This window comes from Mus caroli, unplaced genomic scaffold, assembly GCF_978045245.1.
Source record: "Mus caroli unplaced genomic scaffold, Mus_caroli_1 scaffold_15, whole genome shotgun sequence".
Taxonomy (NCBI): Eukaryota; Metazoa; Chordata; class Mammalia; order Rodentia; family Muridae; genus Mus; species Mus caroli.
Window position 1 is genome coordinate 26,285,620 of NW_028227270.1, and position 20,114 is coordinate 26,305,733.

At 46.8% G+C, this 20,114-nt stretch overlaps 1 protein-coding gene across 7 annotated transcripts in view; it reads left to right on the forward strand.

The window, feature by feature from the left end:
* Nucleotides 1–20,114, forward strand: part of Pde8b (phosphodiesterase 8B) — a 237,020-nt gene that overhangs the window by 165,522 nt on the left and 51,384 nt on the right. For 3 of the 7 annotated variants that reach the window (XM_021181135.3, XM_021181128.3, XM_021181129.3), the window contains exons 8-10: nt 3,195–3,335; nt 4,770–4,858; nt 6,850–6,910. The exons of 2 other annotated variants lie outside the window; for them this stretch is intronic. In XM_021181135.3, the coding sequence (XP_021036794.1) occupies nt 3,195–3,335; nt 4,770–4,858; nt 6,850–6,910 (291 nt within the window). The remainder of the gene's footprint in view (nt 1–3,194; nt 3,336–4,769; nt 4,859–6,849; nt 6,911–20,114) is intronic. 2 more of the 7 variants (XM_085830903.1, XM_085830904.1) reach the window with 1 other exon arrangement.

Genomic DNA, 20,114 nt, shown 5'->3' on the forward strand with positions numbered 1-20,114 from the left:
TGTACACGTGTGTCTGGGTGCCTGTAGAATCTAGGAGAGGGTGTGATACCCTAGAGCTGCAGTTATGGGCAGTTATGAGCCATACAATGTAAGTACTGAGAACTGAACCCAGGTCCTCTTTTAAAAGCGACCAGTACTCTTGACCACTGTCTCTCTAGCCCCCATAGGTTAAACTTATTAATTTGGATCAGAACTTGTTACTTCTTGGGTAGAGGTGGGAGGGAATTTAGGCTGTCTGTAAAGATGGTGTTTATACAGAACTGTTGAGCAAGCTCGTAGGTGGTCACGGGATGTTAACTTGCAGTTGGTATTCTAATATAAAGCACTTAAAGACTAACGCCACCTATCTAAAGAAATGCATACCTAGAGAATCTTTCACCTGCCTCAGAGGGTACTTTGAAATGTACCTGGTCCCCAGAGTGGCACTGGCCTGACTGAAGCTGGTGTGCAGGGTCAATTGAGCAGCATCTGCTTTTATCAGTGGGGAAGGACACGCCAGCACACCATGGCCCCTGTGATATCAGCCTCCTTCTGAACCCTCTGATGTCCCCAGTGTGCACACAGATATCCCTTGTTTCTATTCCATATGAAGAATATCATGGGCTCACCACATCTTGTTCCTATCATGATCTCTTTCAAGGTTGTCTCAGCTCAGTTCAGTATCCTTGAAGGATGGGTTGATGAGGAAACAAAGACTTAGCAAAATGAGGAACTTGCACAAAGGCCCAGCAGTGAGCACTGAAATCAAAGTACTTCACCATATTTCTGCCTCCCAAGCCTTCCTGCGTGGCATTATTTGGGGCTATATTTTAGAATATGCTTAACTGACTCTTGATATGGAACTGAAAGATTCTGTACGTTGCCGACTATGTTTGTTCTTCCTGCTCACTGCTCCATATCCGAAACCACCCAGAAAGCTCACGTGCAGATGTGGCCCTTCAGTTCTGCTCCTGAGGCTGCTGGCATTTCATCTACCTACTTCACAGTGGATCCAGATCTGATGAGAAGTAGCCCCGCTCTCTCATGCCTTCCCCACACTGAACAGGGATGGATCTAGGCCTTCACCCTATGGCCATACTTTGTGGTTAGCAAACCTGAATCCCTGGGACAAGTAACATGACATCAACACCACACACACACACACACACACGCACACGCACACGCACACACGCACGCACGCACACACACACACACACACACACACAAATCTCTTCCATGAACATCAAGAAATGAATGTGAAGACCGTTGGTGGCCACAGAGTGGGGAGTCGCTATGCTGAAAGGGGAATCTGGATGCTGAAATACATTGTACCGGTGAGAGGAAGGAAGGGGAAGTGAGGCTGAGGATGCTATGTGCAGGGGACACTCCGATGACCCTCGTCTGGGTTTCAGGAGGACACATCAAGGACAGGAGATATTTTGCATATGCTATTGATTCCATTGGTAGCCCATGGGTTACTTGAGCAGACAGCCATGTGTCTGTGTGCACACATGATGCACTTAAACTATGGCAACAGCATCTTATCTATAAGCCTAGCTGTCCCTGCTGCCTCTGTGCCTCCAGCCACGTGCACCATCTACTTGCATCCTCTCTGAAAACACTTGCATGTACTTCCCGTGTGCTGGCATGTGGTTAGCATTTTATTCCCATTGATCTTAACACAACCTTGGGAGCTCGGTAGTGTTGTTGCACATGGAAAAGACAGATGTGCAGAGAAATGGAGGCATCTGCCAGTGGTTCTAAAGGTTTTGGGTTTGGTACATTGGCTCTCTTATATCTGTTATACCTCTGGATTCTGAGGTCCCAGGATCCTCAACAAAGAAAAGAGCCATAACTATAACTAAGATTTACAGGATGGGAAAGAGGAGCCCACAGTCAGACAATGAAGGAGACAGTTAACAAATGAGGAAAGTAATAAACAATTGAATGTGACCATGTGCTCCCTGGGTGTTGACTGAAATACTGTGTATCCAAACACAACTCTAGCCTTTGCGCCAGAAAATGTCAGTGTCCTATGAGAGAGAAAGACATATTTTGATTTCTATGTGATTCATTAGAATTCGTTTCACAGAAGTCCATGGGAGCCCTTAGGAATGGTACCAACACAAGCTGAGCAGTGGTCAAAGAAGGCTTCCTGGAGGAGGAGACACATTGCAATTGGTGGACCCTCTCCTCTTCAGCCATTCCCATAGTGCCTGAGAGCCAGAGATTCCTCCACATGTTTTAGCTCCTAGGGCTGATGTGTTCATAGAAGCTTTGCTCCCAAGGGAATATCATCCCGCCCCCCTGTTTCCCACCCCCCACTGTTCCTACATTACCCGCTTCCTGATGGATTACCCTAGCCAAGGGGAGAGTGGGAGCAGTTAGTGAGAACGTTTCTGAGACAGCAGATGGATGGGAACTTTGCCCAAAGAAACTGTTGACCCAGGTGCAGCGTGCTCACATCTGCCCCCACTTATTCTCTTGGCTATGGCTACTCATGTGACAACTGTGATCTTTAAAAAGAAACTGGAGGAGAACTGGAGCCTAGGGCCAGATAAGGCAGTAGCTCCAAATCCCAGAAGCCCTAGCAGAAGTTTGCAAAGAAAGCTCCGAGTGCACTGTGGGCATTCTCTGTCCTTGCCCGCCCTGCACCCAGCGCTGAAAGGGTGTGCCGGAGCCTACAGGCTAACTGCATTTATTGTTCACATTAGGTCAAAGTGCTCCCAGCTGTAGATTGATTAATAGATGGGAAAGTGGAGAGACGCTGCCTTGCACGGTGCCACTAACAAACCTGCAACCTGTCAACTAGTATGTGCTTGCTGGGATCCAATTCATGGCCTTACATGTGCAGGAGAAGCACTGTGACACAAAGCCACAACCCCAGTCCTCTTCCTATTTATGTTTGCCTATAAGGCGAACATATTCCCTTATTCCATGGGGTGGTAGACAGGGATGGAAGTCTGCAGATGCTGGAGCTATTAGCCGAGGGCTTCCTGCTTCATTGTCCTGAGGTTTCTTTGCGTTCTCACAGAGGATCAGGATGTCAAGTATAAACTGCAGTATGTGTGAGGGTACCACTCCTGCCAGATGAGGAAGGAGGAGACCCCAGTGCCCGCATTAGAGTGTTGTCATGGGAACCTTTGGCTCTGTATACCTGTATCCCCACAGCCTCCCAGTAGGGCACACTGATCTGTAACCCCTCCTGCTCACAGTATGTCAACCCTGCCTTTGAGAGGATGATGGGCTACCACAAAGGGGAGCTCCTGGGGAAGGAACTCGCTGACCTACCTAAGAGTGACAAGAACCGGGCAGACCTCCTGGACACCATCAACACGTGCATCAAGAAGGGCAAGGTGGGTGGAGCCAAGACACCCACCCACAGTCCTCCCTGGGCTCTCCCCATCCCTGATGCTTTCATCTTCCATCCTTAAGATTGAACTCACTAGTAACATCCTAATTCAGTGAAAGAACGTCCGTTTTTGCAAAAACGGGTTAATTTTTGATGCCAACAGGACGCCAAGGGAGCTAATTGTTTTGTGGAAGGCCACATACTCCTTTGCATGAATATACTCCAACCTATCCTTGCTATAATATTGCATCTCTGAGCAGGGTCCTAACCCAGATAGCTGCTTTGTGTTTTATTGGTTTATTGGCGTTTGAGAGGAGGGGCTAGAAAGACCTAATATCCACATGGATTGGTAGGCTCTGTTTCTTTAGTTAAATGTCTTCCTTCTGTCCTCTGTGCTCGTGGTTGTTGGATATTTGGGTAACACTTCTTCCCCAGCCGCTCCCCGCCCCCACACCCACACTTTCTGCTGCTTCTGGAGGAGATAAAGGCCAAGTGGAGGCAAGAGAGGAATCTCCTGGGCAGCCACTCTCCTCCCTCAGAGCTGGGCAACCTCTTGCTTCTTCTGAAAGCTCCTAACGCTTCTTCACATGGCTTGGCTTCCTCCTTCTCTTCTCTACTGTGTAGTGGTTAAACATCATCTCCACTGGAGAGAGCACGACTCGCAGAGAAAGCATAAATCTGGATTGTAAGAATGTCCAACTTACTTTTAAAACCAGACCTATTATGTTTGAACATGAAACAGGGATACTATACAAAATACTATATTTCCCCCCACCCCAGATAACCCAAGCACATGTGACCCCCCCAAGGAAACCCTCTTTAGCCATATCATATAGAAGAGCAGGAGGATATGGTTGCAGGGACCTCAGTTATCCACATCCTTCCAGAAGCTCCCTACCCTGAGGCTGCCTCTTTATTTCAGTCCGATTCCCGTGGTCCTGAGACTGCAGGGAACATAGTGGCCCTAGAGAAGCCATGGGCAGAGGGCCCCTAGAATCTTAGAAAGGTCAAGCACCTCAGGAAGGATTGAAGAACTACACAGTTATAAACAGATTCTCTGTTTCCCTGTGTGGGTAAGGTAGATGGACTCGCTGAGCCTCAGTTTACCCATCTGTAAGTTAAGAATGAGACTATCAGGCCCACTGGTTGTTGTGAGGATTTTGAGGCTGGCTACTGGACTCTGGTATGGTGGCAGCTCCAGCTGGTGGGTGCCAGGTGTCTTAGAATTCATTCGTGGCAGACAGCTTGGTAGTAGACATGCTGGCTCTGACATTTATATGAGTGACCATGATAGCATTGTAGTGGGTACAACTGTATAGCAGTTTCGTGACGTGTAATGAAACTCTGTGGGAAGTTTTGACTCAACCTGCAAAGACCCAGTGTGGGAGCAGCTGCGCTCTCAACTGAAGGATCTCAAGAGTTCTCTTTGTCCATGTAGGAGTGGCAGGGGGTTTACTATGCCAGACGGAAATCCGGGGACAGCATCCAACAGCACGTGAAGATCACCCCAGTGATTGGCCAAGGAGGGTGAGAGCAAACTCTTCCACTCTTTCTGCTGCAGATAAGGACTCAGGCCCCTGTGGGCGTTGTCTGGCACACTACAGTACCCTTGTAAGCCTTAGAACAGCACACACAATAGGGTTTGCCCTGTCTTATGTGGCCAGCAGCAATCTCCAGACACGGTCTCCCTCTGCCCTCACCCCTGTCTCCTATCCATGGTCTTTCATGGAATATCAATCCTAGTCCCCAATTCTCTACCCTGGTCATGCATGGTCCATTGTTCCCAATATTGCAGGTTGTGCTTCTCCTTGGCTAGTCATGCTGGCACTACTGGCTTCTGCCCTCGGGCCACAGGTTGCCAGCCTTCTTGACTCTGAGCTTAGACAAGGGCTCAGAGAGTCCTAGAGGCACCAGCCCACCATAGAAGGTGACACCTGACCAGAGAAACCTAGGGGCAGGGCATGAGAAATAAAACATAGGACTCCCTTTCCTTCTCTTAGTTGCATTCTAAGGGAAGTCTCAGAGTGCCAGCCATATGGGACCCCTAACTATATCTCACTGATGGGCCTCGCAGCCAGCATGAAGGTCAATACTGCCTGGTGGATTGATCCTGGAAGGGACACATGATATGTGACGTATTGGCAAAGAAAATAAGATGGGGGTTCCCTGGAACCAGAGAGCCCCTCCCACACATGGTTCTCAGGACCACCTAAGTTGATTTCAGATCTCCACGTGATTGCAAAGCCAGCCCATCCCGTCAGATCACCCATCTATTTGAAGGTTGTTTCCCTCCAAGTTTCCTTGGTGGATTGGCTTGAAACTGTTCTCCAGCCTCCCGAGAGGTCCAGCCTAGTGGTCCTTTTGTGACTCCTCTCTGGGTGACCTCTGAGAGTTGCAGGTTCTGATGGGCTCCTGAGCAAGGTTACCCACCATAGGGAGAAACGGCCTGCCCTTCCCACAGACTCTGCCTCGGGTCAGAGATCCCAGCAGTGGCCTTTGGAGAGCCACAGGAAGATGGTGGGTGCCTGAGACGGACATGGTGTCCTCATGGTCGCTCTTAGGAAAGGGGAGCTGAGTCCTGTTCTGTGTTTGACTAGAATCAGTGGGCAGCTGATGTGGAGGAGACATGCTACTGCCTGGTACTTTCTATCAGAATAAAATTTCCTGATTTGACAGATGAGGGAAAAAAGTCCTTTTATCCAGACATGATTTTGTGTGATTTTCCCTAATTGTAGGCAGCGAGCTCTCAGAGGCAATTCAGATTAAAAATAGGGACATTTTACTCTTTCTTGCTTGGGTGACATTCATATTATAAGATCCATCAGTATTTTCCCATGTTCTCTTCAGAGAATCCTCCAGGGTAAAGTGAACCAGGAAGAAGAAGAAGAAAGAGACAGAGATTAGAAAGGGGTGCCCCAGAGGCTTCTGGGTAGCCAGGCTTCCATAGTGTAAGTCAGAGCTGTACCCTCAGGATAAGATCTACCTTGAGCTTGCGTACACGGGGCTGTGTGCCTCTCCCACCACCCCCCATTTTCCTTGTGATAATGAGCAAGACCACAGGCTAAGTTCCTGGATTCATGACTTTTAAATCAGAGCACTTTTTCCTCTAACCAAGAAAACAAGAAACAAAAAAAAAAAAACAATCAACAACAAAAACAACAAATGCCATCCTTATGATGAGCCACAGTGCTCAACATAGGATGTTTAAGAGAAAAACAGCGACCAATAAAATCTCATCGCTTTCCGAATAAGTCTTCTGCTTTTCATGTAAGCAATGACATTTGTGTCAGCCGAATGAAAGCCGGCTTTCCTGTGGTGGCATGTCAGTCTCTGAAAATGGCAGGCCCATGAGGGTGGTGTGTCCACAGTAGCCAGGCTTCCACGGGGGTACGGGGCTTGTGATCACATTTGCGTGAGGAAGGCCCTGGAGCTCAGCATCGAGGAGACTTGTCCGTGTGCTGACCTGTTGCCTTCTTCTTCCGCCCAGCTCACTAATCACTGACTGTTTATGTTATTAGGAAAATTAGGCACTTTGTCTCCCTCAAGAAGCTGTGCTGTACCACTGACAGTAACAAGCAGGTACAGTATTCAGTGTCCTTTGCCGCTTCCTCAGCTTGCCCATGCGTCCTTCTCACCCCTGTTCTCCGCTTGTCTTTCTCCATATTTTCTTGTAATTGTTGACTAAAAAGGTGTGTGGGGAAACCTCTGACAGCTGCTTGGGGTTTGGTTTGGTTTGGTTTGGTTTTGGTTTTCGGTTCTCCACAAGCCTATCTTGCTTTGTTAGGGCTGTGTGCTCTGGTTCATGCTATATACCTCATGACTCTCTCCAGACTAAGATATTTTAAGGGAACATAAGATGCTTCCTCAAAACTAAAAAGAAAAGTCCCATTTCCCATCTTAATTTCTTAAACAAAAGGAAAGCACATACCCCTGCGAGCAGTCACGCCTCCAGCTAGCAGCCAAAATAAGAACCATTCCAAATTAGCACTGTGATTTTCTTTCCCCATACATCATGGAGTGCACGCTTTCTTTTGAATACTGTCTTCTGAAGTAGCAGAGTTTAGCAAGTTGGTAAATGTAAGAATGTTTTGAGGAGTTTTATAGTGTTACGGTAGTGTTTTGGGTACTTTTTTGTGTGATTTATAGTTTTACCATTTGCTCATGTAGCTTCCGTATCATACTTTACAATCCATGGAGTATGAAGTATGAAATAAATATGGCTATGAGCAAGCTACCTTGAGTGTGTTAAATATGACCCGTGGCTGTCAGAGAAGGAGCAGCGTCTTTTAGGAATTTCAAAGGCAAAATCCCATTCTTTTCTCACACAGTGGGGACCTGAGGGGGAGCACGATGTGTAGCCAGGTGAGGAGCTGAACTAGCAGCAAGATGGAAGCCCTCAGGGCTCCTCTGAGAGAGAATTCCAAACGGGCAGAGGGGCTGGGTGGAACGAGCTTCATGGAGCCCCAGGTGACAAAAGTATCTGTGGCCATACCTTGCTCATAAGATTGAGTCCAACCTAAAATGCTTCCTTCACCACTGAGAACCTAATCTAAGGTCAGGGAAGGATGTATTAATAACTCGTGCTGAGAGGAAAGACCTTGGAGACCTTGGAAAGGAAGAGAATAGGTCATAGGAACCAAACGTCATCAAGCAGTCTCACTGAGACATCCATACCAGGAGGAAGGATGAGGCTTGCATGAGAATCTAGGCCCCTTTATCCCCTTCCCCATAGTCATAGCTGTATGTGTGCTAAACTGCCCTCTGCTCTCTAGCAGTGTCACAGCCTCTGTATACCCAGCTGCCAGTACATAGTAGGTCTGGGGATATTGGTTAGCTTGTGGAAAGTAGAGTGTCTCAGTCCTGGCCTCCTGTGAACTCTGCCTGCTGCCCACGGGGAACGGGCAGGCCGTTAGCATAGGATGCCAGGACACGGAGGCCGCCTCTCCTCTGCAGCTCTAAATAGAAACCCCTTTGCTACCATGAATCAGTTGCTGTTCTGAGAAGAGCGAAAGCACAGAGCTTAGATCCCCTGAGCCACTGACGTCACCTAATGGTGCTGCACAGGCCTAAGAGACTCTTAGATTTTTTCCAATAATAAAGCGTCTTGTCCCTCTGACTGGCTACAGTTCTTTTCTTTCTCCCCAAAGAAGGCTGAAGCCATGGAGATTGCTCAGGGCTGGGGAGGGTTCTTGGAGCAGAGTGGCCTGTCTGCAGGCATTTGTTCTGAGCTTCTGCTCCTGGGGTCCAGCTCTGATGTCAGATTTAACCCGTGCGTGGGCTTGCATTTGAGCAGGGAATGGAGCTGTGTGCCAGAAAGTTCACGTCTGGTCGTGTTTGTCATCAGCGAAGATTCTTTCTCATCTGTAAGCTCTGAGCGATAAGCCAAAGTGTGTCTGCTGCCCACACCTGCTCCCCAGAGCTCCACCTAGTTCAGTATGGGCACCCAGAAGCCATGGGTCAGAGACAGGTAAACAGATTAAACAAAGTAGAATCCAGAGGGAGAGAAAACTGAAACTGTACAGGCTTCAAACCCCAGGCCTGAGGACTCTGGGGAAAGCATCTATTGGAGTGTGACCATGCTCTCTTCCCATGCCTTTACATGTACCAGAACAGAGCAACTACACAGAGGCCTCTGGCTCTACAAAGCCTCCATCATTTACTGTCTTACTCTCTACAGGAGATACTTGCCGACCTTGGTGGTAGAAGATATTTTTCTTTCCTGCATTTCCCACTTGCTTACGCCACCTACAGCCTAGGTTTCCCAGACTTACCCAGTCTGGACATCCTTTATCTTCATGCCACCACTGTCCTGTCTCAGAGCCTGTCAGAGTTGTTCTACTACCACATAGAGCATGTAAAATCCTAGGTCCCTTGATCCATTTGCCTTCTCACAAGGTCTGGCTCTAAATCAGAAAACGTATGTAGAACTGCAGGAATCCAGCCTGGTGCAGCCCTGGTCCAGTCAGACTCGAATAGAGAAAGGGATGCTAAAGACAACATCACCATGCCAGTTCCCTCTGAGCTGGCCTGGAGTCTGGCCTTAAGGCAGGGAGCCTGTTGAAAGCAGAGGGGCCTCTTCACTGCCATTCCTCCATGCCTGAGTGTTCTATTCCTCTTCTTGACTATGACAGTAGGGTGAACATGGCAATTCCCAAAGCCAATGTACTTTGAATCCAAGGGGGAGAGCGCATGTGGAGCCAGCATGCAGGAGGACAGGGTTACAGTGCACTGTTCATCAGGTTGCCTAGTCTTCTTGTGGAGGTGTGACACATGGAGCTATGGAGAAGCCACTGGGGAGGCGCCCATGTCTCCCCGTTCCATAGGAAGTGATTTTCTTAAAGAGTCAGAGAACATAGCTCTCTGGAGAGAGCCTCCCTTTCCACTGTGTATATTTGTGAGGAGAACAAAGAAGCCAGGCTTAGACAAAATATTCTGGTTAATCAACCATTTAAAGTAGCAGCTGTTAGAGGGCAGAAGGCAAATGCTCTAGCCCAATGTCACACAGTGCTTCACAGAGCTGGAAGGTGGGGACCCCACTTCCAGAACCCTCTCGATGCTCCCCCGAACCTCCCTTCATGTTTCCAATCACCTGACCTCTAAATGGAGAGCAGCTATTAGACTCAATGAGCTAGGCTACCTGGGCAGCTTCACTGTGCCTACTTTAGCCTGACACCAGCCTGGGCACTGACACTTGGGCATCACAGTATCAACACACTGAGGACATAGCTTCCTTGAGAACAGCAGGGACAGAAGTGAGAACTAATGTGGCCAAGCCCACTGTACTGGCTATTTTTGTGTCAACTTGACACAGCTGGAGTTATCACAGAGAAAGGAGCTTCAGGAAATGCCTCCATGAGATCCAACTGTAAGGCATTTTCTCAATTAGTGATCAAGGGGGAAAGGCCCCTTGTGGGTAGGACCATCCCTGGGCTGGTAGTCTTGGGTTCTATAAGAGACTAGGCTGAGCAAGCCAGGGGAGGCAAGCCAGTAAAGAACATCCCTCCATGGCTTCTGCATCAGCTCCTGCTTTCTGACCTGTTTGAGTTCCAGTCCTGACTTCCTTTGGTGATAAACAGCAGCATGGAAGTGTAAGCCGAATAAACCCTTTCCTCTTCAACTTGCTTCTTGGTCATGATGTTTGTGCAGAAATAGAAACCCTGACTAAGACACCCACCATAGTAAAACCTTACTTTAAGGTACAGATTTTTTTTTGAGGGGGAGGTGTTAGAATTGTGAAGTTGGAATGTCCCCCAGGGTGGGTCACAGTACCTTGTCTTGTTTGAAAGCGACTGGCCTAGGTCAGTGGCTTCAAGACTCAGGGGGCAGCAACTAGCTCTGGCTGATGGCTAACCGAACACTGGTCCTGCCAAAGAGATTCCATGTTGAGCTTGGCCCATATATAAAAGCATCATGCCTCTCGTGGCATTACAAACAGTATCAGCTGACGCTTCAAGGTGCACATCCGAGTGTGACTCCTTACAGTTGAAGAGAGAGGCTACCGAAACTCCAACTCCAGTGGCCTCTGAGAGTGGCCACTCCTTTTAGAGTGTGCTTTCTGTCTCTGACACGCTACAAGGCAGTTAGGATGAATGTGTCTTACAGCAGGTGTCCTGAAATATTTATTGATACACTTGGGAAAGCCACTAAATCAACAAAGCTATCCACATTTTTTATTCATTTAGCTTTCTTATATATTTATATGAAACTATTTAAGGAAAGGCCTTTAATATTGGAAAACCACATTTTGAACAGGCAGTCCCTGAGCACTGAATGGAGCCTCTCCTAGCCAGGGGTGCTGAGAACACAAGGCACAGAATGTATGACAGGGAAGGAGGACACAGAAGGAACACTGGTGGTATTGTGGTAACTCCTGGTAGGATTGTGTGTCCGGAAGGTCTTGACTCTAAGGAGAAACATTTGTAGTCTGGAAATGGTGGTGGTGTCTGATAAAGCTGGTTGTGACAGGCTTCATGAGACTCAGAAGTCTGATAGTGCTGCACCAGATGAAGGGAGGGTTAACTGAAGACACAGGGGAGCCCACACTGACCGCAGCAGTGGGAGCCACTGCCCAGGTAATAATAGACTGGCAATGAAGCTCAGGCCTCCCAGCTGGCAAGGCAGCAATAATGGGGCTCCTTTGTCCTCTCTGCTCTTTCTTCACGTCCTCTGTGCCACAGCACTGCAAGGCACTTAGCCAGTAGTGCTAAGATGAGGGAAGGAGAAGGAGCTGTGAGTCTGAGCTGGAAATTGGGTTTGCCTCTGTGGGGATCCCAGCATGCCTTTCCAGAGGAAAGCCATACACCAGCAGGGACGCTCCTTAGAAGTGAGCCGTGGTAATGGGTGGAGGCTGAAGCACAGGGAAATATGTGGGGATTTAAGGAAGATGAGGCAGGTTGGGAGTGGGAGGGAAATAGATGGAAATGATCAGATTATTCATTCATCATAAAAGTTAATCTTCTCTGTTTATCTCTAATGTGTTTGAGATAGTAAGATTTCAAGGGGAGGAACTCAAGGGACGAGACTGTGGTGGCGTTTGGTGAGATCGGTTTTTGCTCTGAAATCTCCCTTAAATTTTAAGGCTGCCCTCTTTTATATGGTGGGTGTCATTTGGATCATTATGCATATCTACTCATTCCCTTGACCCGATATTTTAAGATTCAAAGTTGGTCTTCTATTGAGAAATGATTTTAATACAGATTTAAACACAGGCATTTATAGAAGGGGAGGGGAGAGGGAAGTGGGGGACAGAGACAGAGAGCCCAACTGACCCCCAAGGTCAGGACCCCTGCTGGCTTCTCAGAGCAGTGGCTGAGATGGGAAAGTCTGAGAGTTCTGCTTCCTCATTTTTTAATTAACATATGTCATATAACAGAGCAGAGCTAGTGGGCCACCCGCCAGAGTGTGTCCACTTCACAGTAAGGACCTGATAAGGTCTGGATATGTTGAGTCACTTCTTAATGTAAATGAAAATAACATCTAGCATTCAAACTGAAGCTTCACTCATCAGTTTCAACTGTCATCTGATCACATTACACACCAGGAAAGACAACAACAACAACAACAACAGCAATAACAACTAGAGCATTTTGTAAGAGTCAGTTGCTATAATTTACAGTAGAATTTACAAAAGGAGCGTTTTAAATGTCAGAGTATTTAGAAGAGACATATTACGTGCAGCTTTTCAATCAGGACCTGGGGAATTTATAACTGCACAGGTCAGATCTGTCACTGTGGTGAAAGGCCACTGCAGACCAGGTGCCAATCAATGCCAAGGGTGTTTCATTGTTGCTTTTAAAAACCAGTCAGGTCTTGGCCAGAGTTTATTGACTTCTACTTCATACCAGTAAAATTATGATAGACTTAGCCATAGACACCTGCGCTTTGCAGAGAGCCTGTGGGCAAGCATTTTCCTGCAGGCCACTATCATCCTCCTCCTGTAAGTGTCTGGTCCCCTTTGTGAAGGCACTATTAGTCTCCAGGACATCCAGGAGGCAACCAGTGCATGGGTAAGAGGGCTACACTTGCCTATCTGCTCTGTCATGGCAGGTGACAGGTCCCTGTGTCCCCATCTCTTCTGTGACTAGACTCACTTGAGTCCATTAACAAGGCATTTGGGAAAACTTGTGCCTACCTTCCTCTACCCTCACTCCTGTACCCTGCCAGTGCTTGGCTGTCACCTTCCTGTCATCTTCATCATAGCCCTGTGAGGGTGCTGTTATCATTTCTGACAGACAAGGAAACTGAGGCTTGGAGCAGCTAAGAAACACATCCCGGTGTCCTGTGGGGTATCAGTGACAGAGTCAGGATTCAATAGCAAAGTGGTCAGAAGCATGGCTGCTTCAGAAGCAGGCTACACATGCCTGGCTGGGGCCTTCCTGGGTTACCCTGGCTGGGAAGCAGGGGATGACATCATGAAGAGGTGTTGACTGAGGAAAAGCTTTGAAGTATGGTTGAAATGTGTCTTTGTGGGGAGGGATGTCCCCTGCAGATACCACAAAGTAACATCTTTCAAGAGAAGAAAGCATGACCAGGCATGGCTTGATCCCTTGCTGACTGAGAGTAGGGAAATAAGTATTGTGAGTGTCCTTGGGGGCTCAGCCAAGCCACACTTTGCCTTTGCCAGCTTCTCTCCATGCCCTGCTCAAGGGGCTTCACAGTCATGAGCATCATCTCTGGATGCTGGAACTGAAGTATATCACTGTGTAGACAGGGCCCTAGCTCTGTGCTGTGCCTAAGAGAAGGTTGCTGCTGCGCAGTGTGGAGATGTGGAAGCCCAAGGGAGGAAGTTACTGAACGAATTTTCCCCAGTGGGCTCTCTAAGGCAGTGGATCTCAACCTGTGGGTCACCACCCCTTTGGGAAAAACCTGCCTCCGAATATATTTGCATTATGATTCATAACAGGAGCAGAGTTGTAATTATGAAGTAGCAACAAAAATAATTTTGTGGTTGGTGTCACCACAATATGAGGAACTGTATTAAAGGCTTGCAGCATTAGGGAGGTTGAGAGCCACTGCTCTAAGGGAAAACGAGGGCCTTGGAGCAAGCTCACTCCAGGTATACTCAGGCATATACTACCCTATGTTGAACACCGTCATTGCTGACTATAGCATTTCAGAGTTCATTCTGTAATGAGTGACTTTTTTGTTGCTGTGACCAGATGGATATCTGACAAGAAGCAATGGAGGAAGGGGGTATTTTGGCTCACAGTTTGAAGAGATACAGTCCCCCTGGAAGGACAGGCAGGAGTGTGAGCCAGTAATCTCACACTGTGGCAGAACAGGAAGAAGAGACAAGTGTGCTGGGTGTCTACGTGCCCTACCCACCTCCGATGGTTCACTTCCTCCAGGGAGGGGGAGGCTCCCCACCCCACAAGGTTCCGCAATCCTCCAAAACTCTGTCATCAGTTGAGGACCAAGAGTTTACACACATGAAGTCCTGGGAGACAGTTAACCTTCAAATCACAACACATTCCCATCATACTTCAGCAATGTGTAGCCAACACACACCCGAAGCCCCACCAAGATGCTGCCTGCTCTTTTGCATAAACTGACTTTTGCCCCAACCGTAGTAAGGGCACATTCAATACTGAGGGTTATACCCAGGCTTCTGGCCCTCCCATACATACAACTCATTTCGATATGATGTCTAAAAGCAAACGTCCACAAAGTATACTCTCTCCTGGTGTCAGTCACAGGAAAGTGAATTTGGAGTGCTTTTCCTTTGATTTCCTCAGCTGCACTGGGGAAATCTCATGTCAGTCTCACATTCTGGTTGCCTAAGGCTAATTAGAGGAGCTGGGACTTGGGGCATGGCAGCACAAAGGACACCGAAGGAAACTGTGCACATACCTTCACTGTGATCAGTGTGTCCCTAAACCCAGAAACACCGTGGAAGGAGTAGGCTCTGTGGGGCTTTTCCCTACTATTTGTTTGTCAACAACAGCTGCCCATGGCCCCTGAGGCGTGACATGAGTGCTTGAGGGAAGGAGGGGAGAAGTAAGATCAGGCCCTGAGGCACCTTTCCTCCCATGGACCAGACCTAAGGCATTGAGAAAAGAAACCATGGTGGAACCAAGATTCCAGCTGCTAATGGATGCGGGGACCATGACAACCGTTAAAGGGCTTTAGGGCCTCATTTGTAGAGCATTGGCTCAGGGAGGTACCAGGGCAGACAAAGGCAACCGCATGTGGCCAGCATGTCCCTAATGTGATTCTTGGCCTTAGCTGCATTTTGCAATTACCTAGAGAATTGAGAACAAGAACAAGTTAATGACGCCTATGTCCCAGGGGCTCTGAGAGATGGTGTCTTGGAGCAGCCTGGACAAGACAGTCCCTGAGATTTCCCCAAGGGATTCCATTGTACCACCTGGGTGAGACCCCCAGGCTAAGAGGAACCTTGGCAAGATGTGATCAGGTGTGACCAGGTTATGTGACGTAGTGACGGGCAGGCCATAGTGATACAGCCTAGCTGAAAGATGGCTAGTTTCTTCTTCCCACAATGGGGAGTAGGCAATGAGGACTAGGGCCATGGTGTCACCATTTGTATCTCTCTCTCCTAGACCTTGGCATGAAAAATAACCCTGGGGTAAATGTTGCATCCAGGGGAAAACAATGTTGCAAAGTTCCCAAGAGCAGTTAGTTCCTGGGAGACAGGAGCCATGCATGTGTCATCCCTCAAGTCTCTGAGATGAAGCCAGCCTGGGTTCTTGGTCATTTATCCTTATAGCAGGCCAGCATGGGGAACCCGACCTGCTGTCCCAGCTGTACCTCTGCCCTTGTGAAGAAAAGGAACTGCTTGCACTTGGAACGCTGCTCTTCCCTAGGTCCAGACCCTAAAAGGTCTCTTTCTCCCATGCCTGACCTGACAGCACAGATGCCAAACCAAGCCATTCCTCATCTCCCTCCCAGCCTGCTTCAGCCGACAGGTGTTTGGGTTTTTCATTTCTTTTCACCGTTAATGTTTCATAGTTGTGATAGATTGCAGGGGAGGAAACGGCACGAGTGGGATTTATTTAGTTTGCTGTTTAATTTAAATTTGACAAATTCACCCATCACCCTTTAGGACATTAAAACTATTGGGTTTTTTTCAAATTATCTTTAATAAATCATTTGTTAGTGGGGCTACAGAGCCGAAACTCCAAATCTTATTTCTCTGCCTGTCACTGCTGGGCTCTAGGTGACAAACTGTCTGCCCTATTGTCTGCAGAAGCACAGAATTCTATGTACATAGTCATGTGGCACTTAATGAAATGACCCATCTGAGAGCTACACTGCCGACTGATTTTCTCATTGTGCAAATGCCATAGAGTGTACGTGTATAAACTGAGAGGGTCACACAGTCTTTGGGAACACAGTTGTATATAAATGGTCCAACGCTGACAAAATGTCATTGCCGTTGAGGGGTTGTACCCCGAAATGTCCCAACACTTTGCTGTGTAGGGATGGTGTGGGCTGCAGGGAGGAGCCCCAGGAATAGCAGTGTGGGCAGGCCTGAGCTGCAGGTGCCAACCCAGGCCAGTGTTCTGGTGAATGTCTGCATTCTTCCTGGTGGAGACTGGAGAGCAGAGGCACACAGCTGCAGCCTGCAAATCCTGCCTCCTGAACTCAGGAGCTCAATCCCACAGCACACTTTCCGGCTGACTCTGGAAATTCATTCAGCAGCCTGGAGAGTTTCTGGTTCTCCTGGGGTTCCTAAGGGCCCTGGGTAGCAGAGTTCGGATGAGGCATGGGAGTGGGCAGCTTTGCACGGCCATAATGGCCAACCCATCATTCTTGTTGCTGAACTGGCTACCATGATTGTTGGCTCCAGTGTAGAAGCTGGAGCCAGTGAGACTAGGGTACACTTTGTAAGGAACTTTGCTGGGAATCAGCCCAGCGCTGCCGGGTTCTATCTGGAGGGGCAGCAGTGGGTAGTGTGGGAGGTTTTCAGGGGTAAAACTTAGTTTTGTGAGGCAAACCGGTGCTTATTTTCTGTAATATTTACCTGCTGTTTAGCAGCAGGGATTAAGTAAAGAGGTTAATTGCTCTGCCTTTGTTCTTTTCTCTCAGGCCCCAGGCTGATCTGGCAAGAGGCGCAAAGTTCATTAACTCCTTCTGAGCCAGGAAAAGAAAATTATGCTGGCATAAAAAACACACTCACTCTGGATGAAAAAAAAGAGGCTCAAAACTTTATTCCAGAGAGAGAGAGAAAAAAAAGCTCTTCCCGTGATCCTTCTTAGGCTTTCTCGGGATCCTTGATCACATGGTTTTCCAAGCATCTTTACATTCCATAAGTTCATAGCAGGTTTAATTCAAGTCATAAATTAAATAAGGAGTTACAGCAGAGATGTTTACATGTGTTTCCATTAAGACTGGTGCCTGATTAAACATTATCTATAGATCCATGAGTTCATTATAAGTTTAAAGCAATAATTTTTGTTACAGGTCAGCATCATTTTGTCAAAAGTCAAACCATCTGCCTTGTGTCTGTCTCATTACTGTTGAAGTTTTATACAGATAAACTAGTCAATATTTTTTTTGTCCTTGCACCTACAATAAATTATCCATTCCCAGTTTATGACTTTTAGTTACTAGATAGTGGTCTCACAGCTAACCCAGAAGGAATGTTTTTCCTGATCATAAATTTGTTCCAAGTCTGCTTTCTATCCTAGTGCAATTAGCCTGTGACATATGAAGGTTAACAATGCTCTAATTGCAGCTCAAAATGACTAGTATGAATTTAGGAATTCTATTGAATATCATTAGGAATTATGAAATCAGCAATTTGTCTACATAGCATTGTTATAAAAGAGTACATCTTTGTTGATGTGCAGAAAATCTGCCCGAAATGGTGGGCTAGTACCCATGAATTATTAGGCTATTTAACAATGATGGGAAAGGCATAGCAATAACAAGAAGCAATCCTGGGATGAAGTCTCTTGGGGCCTTGCCTCAAAGCTCACCCATCACAGGCCATGCAAGATGGTGGGCCAGCTCCAGAAAAGCCCACTTGCTTTCCTCAGTCTTGCTTAAATGGCTTCTGACAGAACTTCAGGTATGGAAGTCACTTCGATTCCTGGGTAATTTGACTTTTAACACTGCCTTCAGTAGCAGCATTTTCAGATGGAAATGTGGCTCCTTGTTTGGACTCTGGCACCTCCATGTCTCTGCCAAAAGAATCCGTGTTTTCTCCACAACTCTTGAGCTAGAGCAGTGCTTCTCAGCCTTCCTCATGCGACCCTTTAATAAAGTTCCCCATGTTGTGGTGACCCCTAACCATAAAATGATTTCATTGCTACTTCAATTTTGCTACTGTTATGAATTACAATGTAAATATCTGATATGCAAGGTATTTTGATAAGTGGCCCCAAAGGGGGTCTTGGCTCACGTATTGAGAACCACTGACCTAAAATGAAGGTTCACCTCTTGCCTGGGGTACCCCACTCCCATTCAGTGTCACCTCTTCAACTTGACACTTAGACCATTTGCTTTTTTTCTTTAAAGGTTAAGATGGCCCCTGTGGCCTCTGAGGTCTGTCCAGGTGTCTTGAGCCCAGCATATGGCCCCCTGGCCCTCCTGTGACACAGTTTCCTATTCCCTCTCTCCAGAGCCTCTACTCCAACAGGTCGATCCCTGTTAGTCTCAGGCCCAGATTCCCCTACCTGTATTCAAATCGAGATAAGAGGAACACTTGCTTCCATGCCCGGGTTTTGTTTAGTTCCAGTACTAGAACATGGATGGAGAGAATGACTTAGTTTCCCCTATGAAATATCTGCTTTACAGTGAATGCCTGTCTTTGGGGGGGCCCAAACATATAAGGGAATCACCACATTGTAAGTATGCTTCTGCATAGCCCCTGTCAATGTGAACCCCTGAGTGACCCAACCTCTCACAAGACCAAGCACATCACTGGCAGGCTAAAATGCCCCCGTTGATCTCTGCCCCTCATCTGTCTGGCTTCCCGTCCACCCGAGCATAAATTAGTTTTGTTAAGAATTTCATCTATTATGTAGAGCATTTTTGGTTTGTTTTTAAGACCTATTTTTTTTTTTTTTTTTTTTTTTGGTGCACAGGTTCCATAGTTTTTAGTCACTGCATAGTATTCTTTTGGGTGAATACATGGTAGTTGTTTATCTGTTGTTTTATTGGTGGGCACCTGAACTATATTTGTTCTTGGGCTATTGTGAATAAACCTACTATGAACATTCTTCTACATGCTCTATTGTAAATAATTTCATTTCCTTTAGGAACAGTAGGAGACTCACTGGGTCACAGATTAGGTGTATGTCTGCTTTGTCAGCAGCTGCTAATTCTCTCCCCCAGGAAATCCTATCATTTGATAACCCCCAAAACAGTGAGCAGGAGAGGCCATGCACACGTATGTCAAGGGTCAGTATGGCTGCAAGGGATTTTAGCCATTCAGGAGATGTGTAGGTTTTAGTATGTAAGTCTGTCTCTGTAGAGTCCCCGATGATGTGCACACATTGATGACTAATGGCTGAGAAGTTTTCCATGTGTTGTAAAGTGTCAATTGAAGGCCTTTGGCATTTCTATTGGGTTATCTTTATTATTGAGTTGAACTACATTACACATCAATCCACTGCCAGATATGTTTGTGTTTTCCTCTATTCTTTCTTTAATTCATTTAAAATTCTTTTGAGGAACAGTTTTCTAAAGACTTATTAAATGTATGAGTGTTCTATCTGCACATACACCTGCATGCCAGAAGAGGGCATCAGATCACATTACTGATGGTTGTGAGCCACCATGTGGTTGCTGGGAATTGAATTCAGGACCTCTGGAAAGGCAACCAGTGCTTTTAACTGCTGAGACATCTCTCCAGCCCAATAAACAGTTTTTAACTTTATTATGTCAATGTTTGACAAGTACCACTTTCTTTGGTTTATATTTACATTTAATTATACATTGCGTCTATAATTACTTTCATGGTGTCACATGAGATAAGCTTAATATCTGCCTATAAAGATATCTGATTATTGAAGCTCAAGCATTTATTGGAAGTATTTTCCTCACTGAGTTACTTTGACATCTTTAGCAAATAATTGCATAATGCATTCCGCCTCTAGACTCTTCCACTGTACTGCTCAATTTGTGAATCTATGCACCAACTACATACTTTCTTAACTATTGCAAGATCCAAAGTCATGTGTTATAAGTTCTTCCACTGGCTTGGTTTCCTGTGTTCTTTGTATTTCTATATACATTTTAGAATTATATTAACAATCTTTACCTTACCCCCACCCCCAAGCATGTATTGAAGCTGTAGAACAGTTAGAAAACAAAG